This window comes from Hemitrygon akajei, chromosome 6 (assembly GCF_048418815.1).
Source record: "Hemitrygon akajei chromosome 6, sHemAka1.3, whole genome shotgun sequence".
In the NCBI taxonomy this organism is placed as follows: Eukaryota; Metazoa; Chordata; class Chondrichthyes; order Myliobatiformes; family Dasyatidae; genus Hemitrygon; species Hemitrygon akajei.
Genome location: NC_133129.1, coordinates 91,718,643 through 91,738,297, shown reverse-complemented (window position 1 = coordinate 91,738,297; position 19,655 = coordinate 91,718,643). Strand labels below are relative to the sequence as shown.

The following is a 19,655-nucleotide window of genomic DNA, read 5'->3' as shown; positions in this document are numbered from 1 at the left end:
CTTTCAGAGAAGCCAGGACAAGGTGAGGAACTCCATCTGGAATCCAGTAGCAGTTTTGGGAGTGTGTTATGGGGCAATGTAGAGAGAATCTTACATCATATCTAACCTGCCCAGTGGGTGTGTGATGGGACAATGCAGAGGAAGCTTTACTTTGTAGCTTCTGCTGTCCCTGCCCTGGGAGTGTGTGACCAGACAGTGTAAAGGGAGCTTCTTTCTGAATTTAACCCTTGCTGTGCTTGCCCCGGGAGTGTGGAAAATGGTGTAAAGGGAGCTTCACTCTGAATCTAACCCCTGTTATTCCTGCCCTGGGAGTGTGTGATGGGACAGTGTAAAGGGAGCTTCACTCTGAATCTAACCCCTGTTATTCCTGCCCTGGGAGTGTGTGACAGAACAGTGTAAAGGGAATTGTATTGAACCAAGGCAAAATATGAAAAATGCTGGACGAACTCAGCAGGTCAGGCAGCATCAATGTTTCGACCTGACACATTGACTGTTTATTCATTTCTATAGGGGGCAGGAAATTGGAGGCTTAAATTGGAAACAGATGTTCTCAGGGGAAAGTACGGAAGAAATGTGGCAAATATTCAGGGGATATTTGTGTAGAGTTCTGTATACGTACGTTCCAATGAGACAGGGAAGTTATGGTAGGGTACAGGAACCGTGGTGTACAAAGGCTGTAAAATCAAGTCAAGAACAGAAGAAAAGCTTACAAAAGGTTCAGAGAGCTAGGTAATGTTAGATATCTAGAAGATTATAAGGCTACTAGGAAGGAGCTTAGGAAGGAAATTAGGAGAGCCAGAAGGGACGATGAGAAGGCCTTGGTGGGCAGAATTAAGGAAAACCCCAAGGCATTCTACAAGTATGTGAACAGCAGGAGGATAAGACGTGGAAGAATAGGACCTATCAAGTGTGACAGTGGGAAAGTGTGTATGGAACCGGAGGAAATAACAGAGGTACTTAATGAATACTTTACTTCATTATTCACTATGCAGAAAGATCTTAGTGTTTGTAGTGATGACTTGCAGCAGACTGAAAAGATTGAGCATGTAGATAATAATAAAGGGGATGTGCTGGAGCTTTTGGAAAGCATCAAGTTGGATAAGTCGCTAGGACCGGACGAAATGTACCCCATTTGGGAGGTGAGGGAGCAGATTGCTGAGCCTCTGGTGATGATCTTTGCATCATCAATGGGGATGGGAGAGGTTCCGGAGGATTATAGGGTTGCGGATGTTGTTCCTTTATTCAAGAAAGGGAGTAGAGATAGCCCAGGAAATTATAGACCAGTGTGTCTTACCTCAGTGGTTGGTAAGTTGATGGAGAAGATCCTCTCTTTCAATCTTTTTATTAATATTTAGAATATTATGAATGAGATACAATTCAAATAATGGTAAGGGATTACAAATATATAGACTCCCATTATACATAAAGAAATACATAAACAATGAATACAGCATAAGTAAGTTTCCCAAAACATAAACCATATAGTATATATATGAACAAGGTAAGTTTAGATATTCCATAATATATAGTATAAAAAAGAGAAAAAAAAAATCTATCTAAGAAAGTTAGCTAATCTACTAATCTAGTATCAAGAAAAAGAAAAAAAAAAACAAAAAAGAAAAAAAAAACTAAAAAAAACTTTTAAAAAAGAGGGAAAAAAAAGGGCTGTTCATAGTATCTCACGAGCATACATATACATCAATGACGTCAACTCCGATCCTCTCAACATACATACGATTAAAGCTGAAAAAAAACCGATAAGCCTGGCACAGGGCCATTACATCATATGAAAATATTGAATAAATGGTCTCCATATCTTTTCAAATTTAATAGAAGTATCAAATACAGCACTTCTAATTTTTTCTAAATTTAGACATAACATAGTTTGAGAAAGCCAATGAAATACCGTGGGAGGATTAATTTCCTTCCAATTCAACAAAATAGATCTTCTAGCCATCAAAGTGAGAAAAGCAATCATTCGACAGGCGGAAGGAGATAAGTGAAGTAAGTCCATCATCGGTAAACCAAAAATTGCGGTAATAGGATGGGGTTGTAAATCAATGTTCAATACCGCCGAAATAATATCAAAAATATCTTTCCAATATTTTCTCAAAAGTGGACATGACCAAAACATATGAGTTAAAGAAGCGATTTCTAATTGACATCTGTCACAAATAGGGTTTATATGAGAATAAAAATGAGCTAATTTATCCTTGGACATATGGGCCCTATGTACAACCTTAAATTGTAATAATGAATGTTTGGCACATATAGATGATGTATTAACTAATTTAAGAATTCTATCCCAATTCTCAATAGGAATAATAAGATTAAGTTCTCTTTCCCAATCATTTTTGGTCTTATCAAAGGGCACTGAACGTATCTTCATAATTATATTATAAAGTTTTGATATAAGCCCTTTTTGAAAAGGGTTTAATTCAAACAAACTTTCCAAAGTATCTGAAGACAGAGAATTTGGGAACGAAGGAAGTACCGTACTTAAAAAATGCCTAACCTGTAAGTATCTAAAAAAATGAAATCTAGGCAAATTATATTTATTAGCTAGTTGCTCAAAGGACATAAAACAGTTGTCCAAAAATAAGTCGGAAAATCTTAATAATCCCTTAGTTTTCCAAACCAAAAAAGCATGATCTATAATTGAGGGGTGGAAAAAACAATTAGATACAATAGGACTATTTAACACGAATTGAGTCAACCCGAAAAATTTCCGAAATTGAAACCATATACGTAAGGTATATTTAACTATCGGGTTGTCAATTCGCTTCGGCAATTTAGAAAGAGCAAAAGGGAGAGATGTCCCTAAGATAGAACCCAGAGCATAAGCAGAAACCGATTTGGTTTCCAAACTCACCCAATGAGGGCCAAAAGGACCATCCCATTCTTTCAACCAACATATCAAATATCTAATATTAACTGCCCAATAATAAAATCTGAAATTGGGTAATGCCAACCCACCATCCTTCTTTGTCTTCTGTAAGTATATTTTACCTAACCTGGGATTTTTATTCTGCCATATATATGAAGAAATTTTTGAATCAACATTAGTAAAAAAGGATTTCGGAATAAAAATTGGTACTGCTTGAAAAACATATAAAAATTTAGGTAAAATAACCATCTTAATAGCATTAATCCTACCTATCAGAGATAAAGATAATGGTGACCACTTAGTAAACAAACCTTTAATCTGATCAATTAAGGGTAAAAAATTAAACCGAAATAATTCTTTATGGTTTTTGGTAATTTTAATCCCTAAATAAGTAAAAGAATCATTAGCTAATTTAAAAGGTAAAATACCATAATTTGGGACCTGTCTATTCAAAGGAAACAATTCACTCTTATTAAGATTTAACTTATATCCAGAAAACTCACTAAATTGAGCCAACAATGATAAGACTGCTGGAATAGATTTCTCAGGATTAGAGATGAATAATAATAAATCGTCTGCATATAAAGATACCTTATGAATATCTGTTCCACGATTAATACCCAAAATATCCTGTGATTCTCTGATGGCAATTGCCAAAGGTTCTAAAGCGATGTTAAATAGTAATGGACTAAGAGGACAACCTTGTCTAGTGCCCCGAAATAAACGAAAAAATGGAGATCTTTGATTATTAGTAAACACCGAGGCTACTGGAGTTTGATATATCAGTTTAATCCAAGAAATGAAGGTCGGACTGAAATTAAACTTCTCCAACACATAAAATAAGTAAGGCCATTCAACTCTATCAAATGCTTTTTCCGCATCTAATGAAATAACACATTCTGAAGTATTATGTGAAGGAGTATAAACAATATTCAATAATCTCCTAACATTGAAAAAAGAATAGCGATTTTTAATAAAACCGGTTTGGTCTTCCGAAATAATTTGGGGTAATACCTTCTCCAACCTAGAAGCCAGCAACTTGGAAAAAATCTTAGAATCCACATTCAATAAAGATATTGGTCTGTAGGATGCACAATCAGTAGGGTCTTTATCTTTCTTCAGTATTAAAGAAATGGAAGCTCTATAAAAAGATTGTGGCAACTTCCCCAATCTAATTGCTTCTTCAAAAACCTTGCATAGCCAAGGAGATAGTGTATCAGAAAAACATTTAAAAAATTCTACTGTATACCCATCTGGACCTGGTGCTTTCCCAGAATTCATTGTGGAAATAACCCCTTTAATTTCCGCATCCGTAAACGGAGTATCTATTACTGAAAGAACATCAGATGATAGTTTTGGAAAATTCAATTTCCCGAGAAAATCACACATGGTATTATGATCCTGAGAGAATTCAGATTTATACAGGGAGGTATAAAAGTCTTGAAAAGACTTATTTATGTCATCATGGTTAACTGTCAAATCCCCATTCTGCTGTCGAACCTTAGTAATCTGGCGTTTAACTGAAACATTCTTCAGCTGACTAGCTAACAATTTTCCTGATTTATCACTATGTATATAGAAATCAGATCTGGTTTTCATTAATTGATTTTCTATCGGAGATGTAAGTAATAAACTATGTTCCATTTGAAGTTCAACCCTTTGTTTATAAAGTTCCATGCTAGGAGTAGTCGAATATTTCTTGTCAATCTCTTTAATTTTATCAACCAGTAAAAGAGTTTCCTTCTTAATGCGTTTTCTCAGACCAGCAGAATACGAGATAATCTGTCCACGTATATACGCTTTTAAAGTGTCCCAAAGTGTTCCGCATGAGATATCCTCCGTGGAATTAGTTGAAAAGAAGAAATCAATCTGTTCCTTCATAAATTTAATAAAGTCCGGTTCTTGCAATAAGGTAGAGTCAAATCGCCATTGTCTAGCATTTAAAGCTGTATCCGTAAAATTAATAGAAAGTTTTAATGGAGCATGGTCAGAAATAGCTATAATATCATAATTACAACCAATTACTGATGGAATAAAACAAGAGTCAATAAAAAAATAATCAATTCTCGAATAGGAGTGATAAACATGTGAGAAAAAAGAAAACTCTTTGTCATTAGGATGACGAAATCTCCAAATATCAAAAACTCCATTATCAGTCAAAAAGGAGTTAATGCAAGTGGCCGACTTATTGGGTAGAGTCTGAATAGGTGTAGATTTGTCCATCAAAGGAATTAAACAACAATTAAAGTCACCACCCATTATTAACTTATATTCATTTAAATTAGGTAAAGAAGTAAATAAGGACTTAAAAAAGTCAGGACAATCCACATTCGGGGCATAAACATTAACCATAGCAACCTTTTTATTACCGAGTAAACCCGTAATTAACAAAAATCTACCATTCGGATCCGAAAGGATATCGTGTTGAACAAATGCAATAGAGGAGTCAATAAAAATTGAAACTCCCTTAACTTTGGCATTCGAATTCGAATGATACTGTTGACCCCGCCAAGACCTAAAAAAGCGATATTTGTCCTCCTTCCTCACATGAGTTTCTTGTACAAAAATAATATGAGCATTAAGTCTTTGGAATACTTTGAAAATCTTCTTTCGTTTAATCGGATGGTTTAATCCATTAGTATTCCAAGACACAAAGTTAATGGTTTGAGCCATGTTTCTAAAGTCATCCCTTTGGTATATAAAGGGTTAACCATGTTATAAACTCATGCATCCGGAAGAGGGACAAAAATAAAGAGCGGACCCGGAAGTGACGACATCGTAGACATATTTGTAGTTCAAGAACAGCCCAAGTAAAAAAACTAAAACAAATTGATAAGAGAAAAATTAAAAAAGAAAACAGACCAACCCCCACCCCCGTATGAAAAAGAAAAAAAGCCAAAATATGGCTAGAAAAAAGAAAAAATGAAACTAACTCTACCCCCATATCAGCGGCAGACCACTCCGTGTTTAACGGATATATATAAAAAACCACCTGAACTTTAAGAATTATGATCGCAGTACTAAAAACTGCGCTTCTTAATATGCTGAGTTGTAAAGAAAAAGGGAATAAAATCATTAAAAGTTTATAAATCGGGTTATAACCCAAACAAATCAAGAAGTATTTAAACTATGATAAGCGATGCATTATAGGAAGAAGACGAAAAAAGAAACAATAACGCCATCTTAAACTAAACCAATACTTTGCAAAAAACCATTATCTTGATATTAAACAAAAAATTCACTTCGAAAGGTTAAAAATATACCTTCAAGGGAACAAAAATAATAGACAAAAATATAGTATAGTAGTTAAAGTGTATAAGACAGAGCGATTAATATAACGAAAACACACTTTAACTTAAATATGAAGTATAGGATAAACCTACACCAATAACCAGAGACTAACCCTGGTTTAAGAAATCGAAAACCATCTTTCACGATCAGAATCACTCATTTAATGGAGAGTAGTAACTGTATCAGTAGGGAAGTTCTCCTCCAAATACTTTTTCGCTTCAAAGGTAGACAAAAATACTTTACGCGGAGCATTCGGGGGGGAGATCCTGAGCTTCGCCGGGTATAAGAGCGCAGGTTTTAAATTTTTCTCATAACATTCAGACATCAGAGGTTTAAAAAGCAGCCTTTTTTCATAACTTCTGGGCTGAAATCTTGCACCAAACGAAAACAATAATCACGAAATTTAATCATCCCAGCCCTTCGAGCTTCACGAATGAGTTGTTCTTTATCGTGTACGTAATGAAATCGGACGATTACCACCGGGGGCTTATCTGAAACCGTCGGTGATTGACTCCAAATTCTATGTGCTCGGTCAAGTAGCGGAGGGTTTACTGGAAAAACCGACGGAAACGCATCTTTTAGAAATTGAGCAAAGTATTTCGAAGGATCGCCTTGTTCTATGCCGTCTGGGAGACCAAGTATGCGTAGGTTCTGTCTTCTGGACCGATTCTCCAAATCGACACTCTTGGCTTTAAGTGTCTCCACCAGTTTAATAGTCGAAATTAAATCCTGTTGCAATTTTTCAATTGTCAAATCTCGTTTCCGCGCTTCTTCTTGCAGCAATGTGATAAGCGCTTGCTGCTGGTTAATTACTGAATCCGTCTTAACCATATAATCTTGAAAAACCTTTATATCTCGTTGAAAAGCCTGACGTTGTTCCTCAAATTTTTTATCCAAAAGCTCCATAAGCAGTTCATAAGTTAACTCAGTGCGTTGCGGTTGAGCTGGCTTCTTTCCATTACCGTTCGGGTTTCGCCCCGGTTCTCGTCCTTTGGATCTAAGAGCCATTTCTGTTTGCATATCTTCCAAAATTCACAATAAAATCTTAACAATAAGCCCGAGAAAGTAGCAAAAGTCTTTTGGTGTAGGTAACAATAAGTTGAATAAGGGTGATCAAAGGTTAAAAAAAGTAAAGATTATGGAGCGGATCTGAAACAGTACTCACTCCATGAGCATCTCCTGCTGACCTGTCGATGGAGAAGATCCTGAGAGGCAGTATTTATGAACATTTGGAAAGGTATAATATGATTAGGAGTAGTCAGCATGGCTTTGTCAAGGGTAGGTTGTGCCTTAGGAGCCTGATTGAATTTTTTGAGGATGTGACTAAACACATTGATAAAGGAAGAGCAGTAGATGTAGTGTATATGGATTTCGGCAAGGCATTTGATAAGGTACCCCATGCAAGGCTTACTGAGAAAGTAAGGAGGCATGGGATCCAAGGGGACATTGCTTTGTGGATCTAGAACTGGCTTGCCCATAGAAGGCAAAGAGTGGTTGTAGACGAGTCATATTCTGCATGGAGGTCGGTCACCAGTGGAGTGCCTCAGGGATCTGTTCTGGGACCCCTTCTCTTAGTGATTTTTATAAATGACTTGGATGAGGAAGTGGAGGGATGGGTTAGTAAGTTTGCTGATGACTCAAAGGTTGGAGGTATTGTGGATAGTGTGGAAGGCTGTCAGAGGTTACAGCAGGACATTGATAGGATGCAAAACTGGACTCAGAAGTGGCTGATGGAGTTCAACCCAGATAAGTGTGCAGTGGTTCATTTTGGTAGGTCAAATATAATGGCAGAATATATTATTAATGGTAAGACTAGGTAGTGTGGAGGATCAGAGGGATCTTGGGGTCCGAGTCCATAGGACACTCAAAGCATCTGCGCAGGTTGACTCTGTGGTTAAGAAGGCGTATGGTATATTGGCCTTCATCAATCGTGGAATTGAATTTAGGAGCCGAGAGGTAATGTTGCAGCTATATAGGACCCTGGTCAGATCCCACTTGGAGTACTGTGCTCAGTTCTGGTTGCCTCACCACAGGAAGGATGTGGAAGCCATAGAAAGGGTGCAGAGGAGATTTACAAGGATGGTGCCTGGATTGGGGAGCATGCCTTATGAGAATAGTTAGAACTTGGCCTTTTCTCCTTAGAGTGAAGGAGGATGAGAGGTGACCTGATAGAGGTGTATAAGGTGATGAGAGGCATTGATCATGCAAATAGTCAGAGGCTTTTTCCCAGGGCTGAAATGATTGCCGCAAGAAGACACAGATTTAAGGTGTAGGTACAGAGGAGATGTGAGGGGTAAGTTTTTTACTCAGAGAGTGGTGAGTGTGTGGAATGGGCTGCTGGCAACATGGTGAAAGCGGATACAGTAGGGTCTTTTAAGAGACTTTCAGATAGGTACATGGAGCTTAGTAAAATAGAGGGCTATAGGTAAGCCTAGTAATTTCTAAGGTAGGGACATGTTCGGCACAACTTTGTAGGTCGAAGAGCCTGTATTGTGCTGTAGGTTTTCTGTGTTTCTATAGATGCTGCCTGATCTGCTGAGTTCCTCCTGTATTTGTGTGTTTTTCCTTGGATTTCAGGCATCTGCAGATTATCTTGTTTTGGGGATCTCTGTATTGAACCAGTGCCGTCCCATCCTCTGGGTGTTTATTGTTACAACATTGACAGACTTAAAATAACTAAACCTCTCCTGGGCCGCTGTCATCTTTCACTGTTTGGAAACCTGAGCTCATCCACAATACACCTGTTGTTATCCTATTTCTCAGCAACCTCTGTTAACCTGTCACCCCTGTTTTTTGACCTACATTTGTATGAGGAAGCTCTCATCCTCCTCAACGTTCCTCATATCCTAACTTCTGCTACCTACCTTCCTCCAGTTCTGTTCTGTAGTATGTGTAGATTATTAATGGTGGTTGAATAATAAACATTATTGTTACTATCCGGAGTTGGAATTGATTGTGTGCACACTAAACAAATTGCATCTTGGCTGTTGAATCACTAGGTATAACACAACAACACCTGATAACCATGCTTTACACCACACAGAAACCAATTGCAAGGGGCATCATTGTGTGTTTCGCTTTGACTTAACAAAATAATTTATTTTCGCCACTTACAAGTATTTCTTTTACCTATTATTCTGAAAAAGAGCTAGAAGAGTCATGATGAGCTGAATGGACTCCTGTACCATGACTTTGCGGCTATAAAATTTGCCCAGGGATATTTCAGCTCTTCACCAGGAGTAACATAGAATAGTTTGTTCGTTCGTTATGTGTCGTGTCATATATAACGTAGGCGATCATGGTCTTTCCATGATTATAATTTTTCTAGGCAAATGTTTCTACAGAAACGGTTTGCCATTGCCTTTCTCTGTTCAGTGTCTTTATAAGAGGGGTGACCCCAGCCATTATCAATACTCTTCAGAGTTTGTCTGCCTGGCATCAGTGCTTGCATAACCAGGACTTGCGATGTGTACCAGCTGCTCATACACCCATTCACCACCTGCTTCTATGGCTTTACATGACCCTGATCAGGTGGAGAATGGCTAAGTAGGTGCTACACTTTGCCCAAGGGTGATCTGCAGGCTAGAGGAGGGAAAGAGTGCCTTACACCTCCTTCGGTAGAGATGTATCCCCACCTCGCTACCCATACAGCACAGGAACAGGCTCTTTGGCCCACTGTGTTGTGCTGTACCAATTAATTAGTAATTAAATAGTCAACTAAACTAATCCCTTCTTATATCCTTATTTACCTCACATTTATGCTCCTATCTAAACCTCTCCTAAAAATCCCTAATATGTTTGCCTCTACCACCATCTCAGGCAGTGCATTCCAAGCACCCACCCCTCTGTGTAAAAACAAATTGTCCCTCACATTTCTTTTGAACCTGTCCCCCTCTCACCTTTAATGCATGCCCTCTGGTATTAGACACTTCAACCCTGGAAAAAAGATGCTGTCTCTCTTCTCTCAATATGCCCCTCATGATCTTATAAACCTCTATCAGATCTCCCCTCAGCTTCCACTGCTCCAGAGAAAGTGTCCAACCTCTCTTAATAGCACATGCCTTCTAATCCAGGAAGCATTCTGGTAATCCTCTTCTGCACCCTCTTCAACATCCTTCCTGTAGTACGATGACCTGAACTGTACGCAGTACTCTAGATGTGACCTAACTAGAGTTTTATAAAGGAGCAAGCATGACTTAATTTGTCTGCCCAATCTCATCAGGTCAAATACAAAGCAGCATGAACAGGAGACAGACTGGGAGAGGGCATCTCATTTCCCGTCAAAGCTTAAGGGGACTTACAAGATTTCTTATTTGCTCCAGACATTCTGTCAGTTGGTTGCTCCAAAAAAAGAGCAGAGCTTTTTTCTGTATTAGGCATGCACTGTAGCTGACCTCAGAGAAATTGTCTAGTGATTACAGTAGCAACATAAGATAAAGGAGTGGAATTAGGCCATTTGGGCCATCATCTGGTCTGCTCAGACCATAGCTGATCTATTTTCCTTCTCTGACCTAATCTCCTGCCTTCTTCCCATATCCTTTCATGCCCTGACTAATCAAGAATCTATCAACGTCTGCCTTAAATAAGCCCATTGACTTGGCCTCCACAGCTGCCTATGGCAATGAATTCTACAGATTCACTACTCTCTAGCTAAAGGGATTCCTCATCTCCATTTTAAATGGACGTTCCTCTATTCAGAGGCTGTGTCCTCTGGTCTTAGACTCCCCCACTATAGGAAATATTTTATAATCTCCAGTACTGATGTATCCCTCTGCTTGATGAGCTCAGACAGCAGGATTCCTCTTCTATGAAAGGCTAAGTGAGTGTGCACTTTATCTTTTAGGATGGGGGCCACGTTCTTCGTCCAGCCACTGGACTTGGTGAAAAACCGTATGCAGCTAAGTGGGCAGGGAGCCCGAACAAAGGAGTACAAGACCAGCTTTCATGCCGTGAGCAGCATTCTGAGAGCTGAGGGGATCAGTGGAATCTACACCGGGTGAGTTGAGGCATTTAGCACTTATGGAAGCGTGTCAGTGCTGTCTGTAAACTCATCTCCCTGGATATTGTTACCTCTCACCTTGTTGAAATATTAGCTTCTGTTGCCTTCAAAGTTAGTACCTTTTCAATAACTCCCAACAGGTTGCTCCCTGCTTGTTAAATCACGAGGGCCAACACAACAAAACCAATCTCCTCCTTCTCATCCACATCTATTAAAGCTAATTGTGCAAAATGCTGTCAGTTAAAGTAATTCAAAGTAGATTTACTTCCCAGTACCTGTAATTCTGTAAAAGACCTAGCAGAGTCGTGATGATGTGCTGAATGGTCTCCTGTGTCACACCTTTGATTCTATAAGTTTCCACAAGGACAAACTATCAGTTCTTCACCAGCGAGGTAACCTGTGACAGATTTCCACTGGGATTATCTCCTGAGACCCACCTGTTACTGGAACCTCAAAGGTTCATTTATTATCAAAGTATACAACTCTAATATTCTTCTTCTCCAGATAGCCATGAAACAAAGAAAAGAAGGGCAACATGATCAGTAACACCCAAATCCTTCCTCCACGCGCAAAAAAAATCAAGAAAGACCTGGTGAAAAACATAGAATAAAAAAACCCATACGACTGAAAAAAGTCCACAGTCCAAGCCTACATACAATTGCAGAAAACCTGGACAAACTTCTCCCTCTCCATAGCAGAGCAATCTCACTAGCAATAAAAAGACAGTCTCCCCTCTCCATATCAGGGCAACCTCATCAGCGATAAAAAGGCAGTCCCCCCTCTCTGTGGCAGAGAGATCTCACCAGCAGTAAATCAATTGGAATGTCGTCAGTTCCTGTCCTGTTCATGGATGGTGATGCTGAGGGGTTCGGAGTACTGGCAGACTGGCATTCTTGTGGTATTTAGTAGAGTGCTGAAAACTCCAAATCTTGGGCCCCGGAAAGTGAGGATTGTCCTGCAGCACTGTGGCTTATCCTCCATTGTAATGCCTGCCTCTGGTAAAATCAGCCAACTTGGCACAAGCACCTTCCTGTTGGGGAACCAACTCAGTTGCCATCAGGAAGATGGTTTGTAATTGTCACATGTACTAGGATGCAGTGACGAAGAGCTTTTGTTTGTGTTCCATCCAGACAGATCATGAGTATATTGAACACACGTATATAACTAGGGTGCCTAAGACTTTAGCACAGTACTGTAATTTTATGTATTGCACTGTACTCTGCCACAAAAAAATCATATATGTGAGTGATGATAAAGCTGATTCTGATATGGGTCTCTGTTGTGGACTGTTAGTGGGAAGGGGGCAGGGAGGGGGTGATCATGGTTGGGAAAAGGGGAGAGGAGAGGGCACCGGAAGCACCAGAGAGACATTCTGTAATTATCAATAAACCAATTGTTTAGAATTAAATGACCTTGCCTGGTGTCTCAGGGCTGGATGTGTATCTGCACCCGTGCCAATACCCCCCCCCCCCCCTCACCCTGGCACTGCTTCTCTGCCACCTGCCCCACACCCCTCCCACAGTGCTTCACCCTTACCATTCACAACATCCTTTGCTCCTGCCAGTTTTCCAAACTCGTTCTCCGTGGAACGTGGACAAATACAGTATTGTGCAAAAGGAAAACAGCAGAGTACACAATGTGATGTTATTCTTACAAAGTGCATTACTGGTAGGCAAATAAGATGGACGTGACAAAGTAGATTGAGAGATCAAGAGTTCATCTTTATCAATGAGATCTGTTCCAGTCTTTTAGCAACAAGATAAAATCTGTCCTTGAGTTTGGTGGTACATGTTCTCAAGTGTTTGCGTGTTCTGCCCAAGGGAAGTGGGGGAAGAGAGAATGATCAGGGTGGGAGAAGTCCCTGGTTATGCTGGCTGCTTCCCCAAGGTAGCAAGAAGTGTTGGAAACAACTGTTTTTAAAAAAATATATTTTTATAAGACTAATTAATATAAGACTAAAGTTTTAGTTTAATCATTTGTACTTTAACAAACTCGTGTATTTTTCACAGTACAGTATGTGGTTGTATGTCCCCACTTACTGGCAGAAAGCGGTATAGCAATTAAACTAATAGTTTATCACCTTCCTCATTTTTCATTTGTCAAGAATCAGCACATTGTCTACATGATATAATTGTGTAACCAGTGATCGGTTTATTTCATCTAAGGAATGTTTCTTACTTGGATTATAAAAATGATGGATTTTTCAGAGGTACCATCTTTTATCTTTGCTTGCTTTGTTACTCAATCATTTCCACTTCGTTTCTCGTTCATTACTTAATTTGCTTAGTATTTGAATGGTTGTTAATACTTTAAAGTAAACAATCATTAAGAATTAAGACTGCTCGCCATTCTTGATTCCCAGAAGGACCCTAAGGATCAGAAAATAGCAAGATCCAACAAGTGAGTCCAAGGAGGGGAGGCTGGTATGCGTGATGAACTGGGCTGTGTCCACAACTCTGCAACTTCTTCTGGTCTCAGGCAGAGTTGTTGCCATACCAGGTTGTGATGTATCCAGATAGGATGTTTTCTATTGCCGTATGTGTAAAAGCTGGTGAGAGTCATTGGGTGAGTTTCCTGAGCCTTCTCAGGAAGTAGAGGTGCTGGTGTGCTTCTCTTGGCCATAGCATCTACATGGTTGTTGAAGACAACTGACCACCCAGGCCATGCTGTTTTCTTGCTGTTGTCATCAGGTAGAAGGTGCAAGTGTCTCAGGGCTTGTACCGCCAGGTTCAAGAACAATTACTACCCCTCACCCATTAGGCTCTTGAACAGTAGAGGATAACTACACTCATCCTATTTCTAATTTTCCCCACAACGAATGGTTTCACTTTAAGGACTCTTTATCTTGTTATTTTATGCTCTTGTTATTGATTGCTATTTATTTATATTTGCATAGTTTGTTGTCCTTTGATTCTGCTTGTAGTTACTGTTCTATAAATTTGCTAAGTATGCTCGCAGGAAAAAATCTCAGGGATGTATGTGGTGGCATATATATATTCTGAACTTTGAACTTTGAAACACTTGTCTTTGTTCAGGCAGTGACATCACAGTGCTTCTTCCTCACTGCCCCTCTCTGTCCCATACAGTCTGTCTGCTGGCTTGCTGCGCCAGGCCACGTACACAACCACCCGCTTGGGCATCTACACCATCCTCTTCGAGAAGCTCACCAAGGCTGATGGGACGCCGCCCAACTTCTTCATCAAAGCTGGAATCGGGATGACGGCAGGTGCAATAGGTGCCTTCGTGGGGACGCCTGCTGAGGTATCACTGATCAGGATGACTGCTGACGGCAGGTAGGTGCCTGAAATTAGCTACATAGCTTGTAGTTCAAACCAATGAATGCTAAGAATAGATTTGATAGTGGGTGGCACAGAGGCACACCTGGTAGAGCTGCCACTTCACGACTCCAGAGACGCAGTTTGATCCCAACCTCTGGCACTGTGGGTGTGTGTGGAGTTTGTGCGCTTCCCTGTGGCCAAGATGGTTTATCCCGGGTGTTCTGGTTTCCTCCCACATGCCAAAGACATGCAGATTGATAGGTTATTGCCTCTACTGTATGGATGAGTATTAGATTCCCATAGAGCCCTGCTGCTTAGAAACGGGCCCTTTGTCTCAACTGGCTCATACCGACCTGCTAGTCCCAGTTACCTTAGATAGGTCAATAACCCTCCCAATCCCCACCCCTCCATATACTTAACCAAATGCCTCTTAAATGTTGCAGTTGTATCCGTCTCAACCCCTGCCTCTAGCAGCTCGTTCCAGGCACACACTACCCACTAAAGCAGGGGTTCCCAATCTTTTTAATGCCATGAACCCCTCCATTAACTGAGGGATCCGCAGACTCCAGGTTAGGAACCCCTGCTCTAAAGTGACCTCTTGGGTCTCTTTTAAATGTCTCCTAACTTAACTTGTACATGTGCCCATCCACCTTATCCATTAACATTAAGATTTTATAAACTACTCTGAGGTCACCCCTCATTCCCTTACACCCCAAGGGATAAAGATCCTGTGTGGCCAAACTCTCCCTATGACTCAGGTCCTCCAGTGCAGGCAGCATTCTAGTAAATCCTGTGTCCTCTTCAGCATGACAATGTCTTTCCTGTAACAGGGTGACTAAAACCGTCCACAGTACTCCAAGTGCCATCTCAGCAACGACTTATATAACTGCAGTATAATACCCCTACTCATCAATTTGATGCCCTGACTGATGGACAGCATGCTAACCACCTTCTTCACCGCCTTGTCTACTTGTGCGGCAAAATGGCACTTGAACTCCCAGATCCCTCTGTTCCCCAGTCAGTGCCCTGCCATTCACAGTTCAGGTTCCCCCGCAATCCGAAGGTAGAGCGTTCCTATGAAACTGTAATCCGAAATGTCGTAAAGCGAAGAAGCAATTACCATTAATTTATATGGGAAAAATTTTTGAGCGTTCCCAGACCCAAAAAAATAATCTACCAAATCAAAGCAAATAACACATAAAACCTAAAATAACACGAACATATAGTAAAAGCAGGAATGATATGATAAATTTACACCCGATATAAAGTAGAAATATTGTAGGTACGGTGTAGTTTCACTTATCAAACTCGGGAAGGCAGCGAGCCAAAATCAGTTTGGAGAAAAAAAAATCGGCACATACACTCATACGCAAGTACATGCATGCGCAAACAACTGCCTGCACAAGGCTTCATGGTCATTGTAGTCTTTCTTGGGGTAAACACACATATAAAGCGAGCGTCTTTTTTTCGTAAAAGCAAAAATCCTCTTTGGTTAGTGAAAACAGGTACTAATGTAAGTCTTTTGTAACAGCGAGTTGTCGTAAAGCGAACGTTCGAAAAGCGGGGGCCACCTGTATTGGTTCTAATCCTGGTTTGAATGTTCAAAATGCATCACCTCACACTTAGCTAAGTTAAAAATCATTTGGCATTCCACAACCCATCTCCCTAACTGATTGAGATATTTGTAATTCACACAAATTGATGAGAATGTGGAGGGAATTTGGGGAGGAGGCACAGTAACATAGTATTTATCATACACAATTACAGCACCAGCAACCTGCTGCTGTCTGTAAGGACCTTGTACTTTCTCCCCATTATCGTATGGGTTTTATCTGGGTGGTCCGGTTTCCTCCCACATTCCAAAGATATATGGGTTAGTAGGTTAATTGGTCACATGGGTGTAATTGGGTGGTGCAGGCCCATTGAGCCAGAGGATCTATTATTTCTAAATAATGAAATAAGATAATGTGGGATTACTGTGAGAATATTTGGAGTATTATGAGGAATTTGAGCCTGTTATCTGAGAAAGGATGTGCTGTCATTGGAGAGGGTCTGGAGGAGGTTCACATAAATGATCCTGGGAATGAAAGGGTTAATGTAAGAGGAGTGTTTGATCACACAGGGCCTGTAGTTGCTGCAGTTTAGAAGAATGAAAGGGGATCTTATCGAAACCTATTGAATATTAAAAGGCCGAGCTAGAATGGCCATGTTTCCAATAATGGGGGAGTCCAGAGAGCAAAACCTCAATAGAAGGACACCTTTTTAGAACAGAGGTGAGAAGGAATTTCTTCCAAGGGTGGTGAATCTGTGGAATTCATTGCCACAGATGGCTGTGGAGGCCAAATCATTGGGTATATTTAAAGTGGAGGTTGATAGTTTCTTAATTAATCAGGGTGTCAAACATTATGGGAGAAGGTGTGAGAACGGATTTGAGAGGGATAATAAATCAGTCATGACAGAACGACAGAGCAGACTCGATGGCCAAATAGCCTAATTCTGCTCCAATGTCTTATGGTCTTACTGGCTAATGTACATTGAAGTGTTCCTCACGGAGTGGCCAGTTAACCCATCACATCTGTGCAGTAAAAGACATTATCTAATTTACCATTTGGCTTTAATCTGTCACTTTATAGATGCAGGTGTCATCTAAGACAAAGGTATCCTTTTCCAACACCTTTCAGGCAGTGAACTTCAGATCATCTCCCTTTGCTGAGTGTGGGAGAGAGAAATGTTCTCAGATTCACTCTATCCTTCTACAAATTAGCTCTCTTCCTCTGGAAAGTCTCAGACCCCCATGATCATCAATGTTGATAATTTCTTTCCTCCAACTGATGCTGCTCTTCTTGCTGAAGTCCTCCAGCAGTGTGTTGGTTGCTCGATGGGCCAAATGGCCTAAATCTGCTCCTATATCTTATGGTCTAAACCCTAAGGAGGGAAGCAAGATTAAATTAAGGTCCATTTTTAGCAAATGTAGAATCCTGTAGATTGTTGGTCCTTTCTTAACGCCATAATTTTTTATTGTCTGGACTACGCACTTGCAAAAGGGATCCAAAAGTACGAAGATCAAAGCTTTTATCATTAAGTTGGTGAAAACAGGGGTTACCAATATCTCCCCTCTTTTGGGTCATGGGAACACTGAATAGACTGGAAGTTGTTTCTTAAAGCAAGATGAGATCACAGTAATCTTTTAACTAACAAAAGGATTTTCAGTAGGATTGATGTGGAGATGATGGTGTGAGAGAGCAAAGCCGGAGTTAATTAAATATATATAATCCTGATGAAAGGTCTTGGGCCAAAACATCAGCTGTTTATTCCTTTCCATGGATGCTGCATGACCTGCTGAGATCCTCCAGCATTCTGTATGTGTTGCTCTGGATTTCCAGCATCTGTAGAATATGTGTTAATATACAAATCCATTTGGGAACTTGGAAGTTCTTTTCTCATCAGCATTGGATAACCAAGTATAATCTTGTGCAGAAGTGTATAGTCATGCAGGCCATAGCTGTGATAGGTTTTATCCAGACTTAATTTTAATTGTTGAACATGTCCTTTCTCTCTAGGTTGCCTGTCTCAGAACGTAGGGGCTACAAAAACGTGTTCAACGCACTCTTTCGCATTACCCGCGAGGAGGGGCTCTTCACACTCTGGCGAGTAAGTTCTCACCAAGGAGCACATCTCATCTACAAGGGTTAATGCCAAATAGAACGTGCATTGCAGTTTCACTGGGATGAGCCCAGAACTATGGATGATGGTGGCAGGGTGAGGGGCTGGGCCATTCAAAGGTGAGATGAAGGACTTCTTCAATGAAAATGTAGTGGATCTTTGGAATTCTGTTGCCCAGAGAATTGTAGATGCTCAGCAATCATGTACTGATTTACTTATTGAGATGCAGTGCAAAATAGGTTCTTCTGGCCCTTCCAGCCGCACCACCAAATAATCCCCTGATTTAATCCTAGCCTAATCTTGGGACAGTTTATAATGACCAATTAACCAAAAAACCAGTATGTCTTTGGACTGTGGGAAGAAACCTGAACTCCTGGAAGAAGCCCACGCCATCACACGGAGAATGTACAAACTCCTCACACGCAGCGATGGGAATTGAACCAAGGTTGCTGGTTCTGTAAAGCGTTGTGCTAACCACAACACTACTATGCTGTCCCAAGATTAAGATAAGTAGGAATTTGGGAATCAGATCTTTGCATCATGCAAAGTGTTGCAGGACAAGTAGATAAAACAGTTAAGAAGGCATGTAAGACCATAAAATATTGGGACAGAATTGGTCAGCTTCACCCATTAAGTCTGCTGTGCTATTCAATCATGGCTAATTTATTTTCCCTCTCAACCCCATTCTCCTGCATTCTCCCCATAACCTTTGACATCTTTACTAATCAATCTATTAACCTCTGCCTTAAATATACCCAATGACTTGACCTCCTCAGCCATTTGCAGCAACACATTTCATAGACTCACCACCCTCTGGCAAAAGAAATTCCTCCTCATCTCTGTTCTAAAGGCTGCGTCCTGTGGTCCTAGACTCCACTGTAGGAAACATTCTCTCCACCTTCATTCCATCTTGGCCTTTCAATATATATTTACTTCTTGAGATACAACATGTATCTTCGAGCCATGTCACATGGCAACCCATCCATTTAACCTTAGCTTAATTGTGGGATGATTTACAATGACCAATTAACCTACCAATTGAAATGTCTTTGGACAGTGGGAGGAAACCAGAGCACCCAGAAGAAACCCACACAGTTCAGTAGATTTCAGTGAGATCACCCATCCATTCTTCTAAACTCCAGCAAATAGAGGACCAGAGACATTAAATGTGCCTCATATGTTAACCCTTCATTCCTGGGATCATTCTTGTGAACCTTCTCTAGATCCTACTCAGTTACACCATATTGGCCAAGACAGGAAAGCAGACTTGTAGGGGTGAATGGCCTCATGCTCCTTGCACCTTTACATACTTCACCTGAAACCAATTCATTAAGCACTCTCAAAAGAATTTTGAGGAGGTGGTCCTGCTGTAAGTTAAAGACCTCCTTCTGCCCCCAAAGTCACAATTCAGAGACATCATGATCCTTTTAACTAGTGCTCTAAAGGAGGCTGGTTTATTGGTTTACTGCTGTCACATGTACCTGGATAGTGAAAAGCTTGTGTTTTGTGTGTAATTCTGCCATTATGCCACACATAA

General features: G+C 40.3%; 1 protein-coding gene across 1 annotated transcript in view; it reads left to right on the top strand.

Annotated features, from left to right (window-relative positions):
• slc25a11 (solute carrier family 25 member 11) overlaps positions 1–19,655 on the top strand; it is a 40,844-nt gene that overhangs the window by 5,392 nt on the left and 15,797 nt on the right. Inside the window, exons 2-4 of the mRNA XM_073048848.1 lie at positions 11,022–11,174; positions 14,264–14,470; positions 18,016–18,106. Coding sequence (XP_072904949.1) covers positions 11,022–11,174; positions 14,264–14,470; positions 18,016–18,106 — 451 coding nt within the window. The remainder of the gene's footprint in view (positions 1–11,021; positions 11,175–14,263; positions 14,471–18,015; positions 18,107–19,655) is intronic.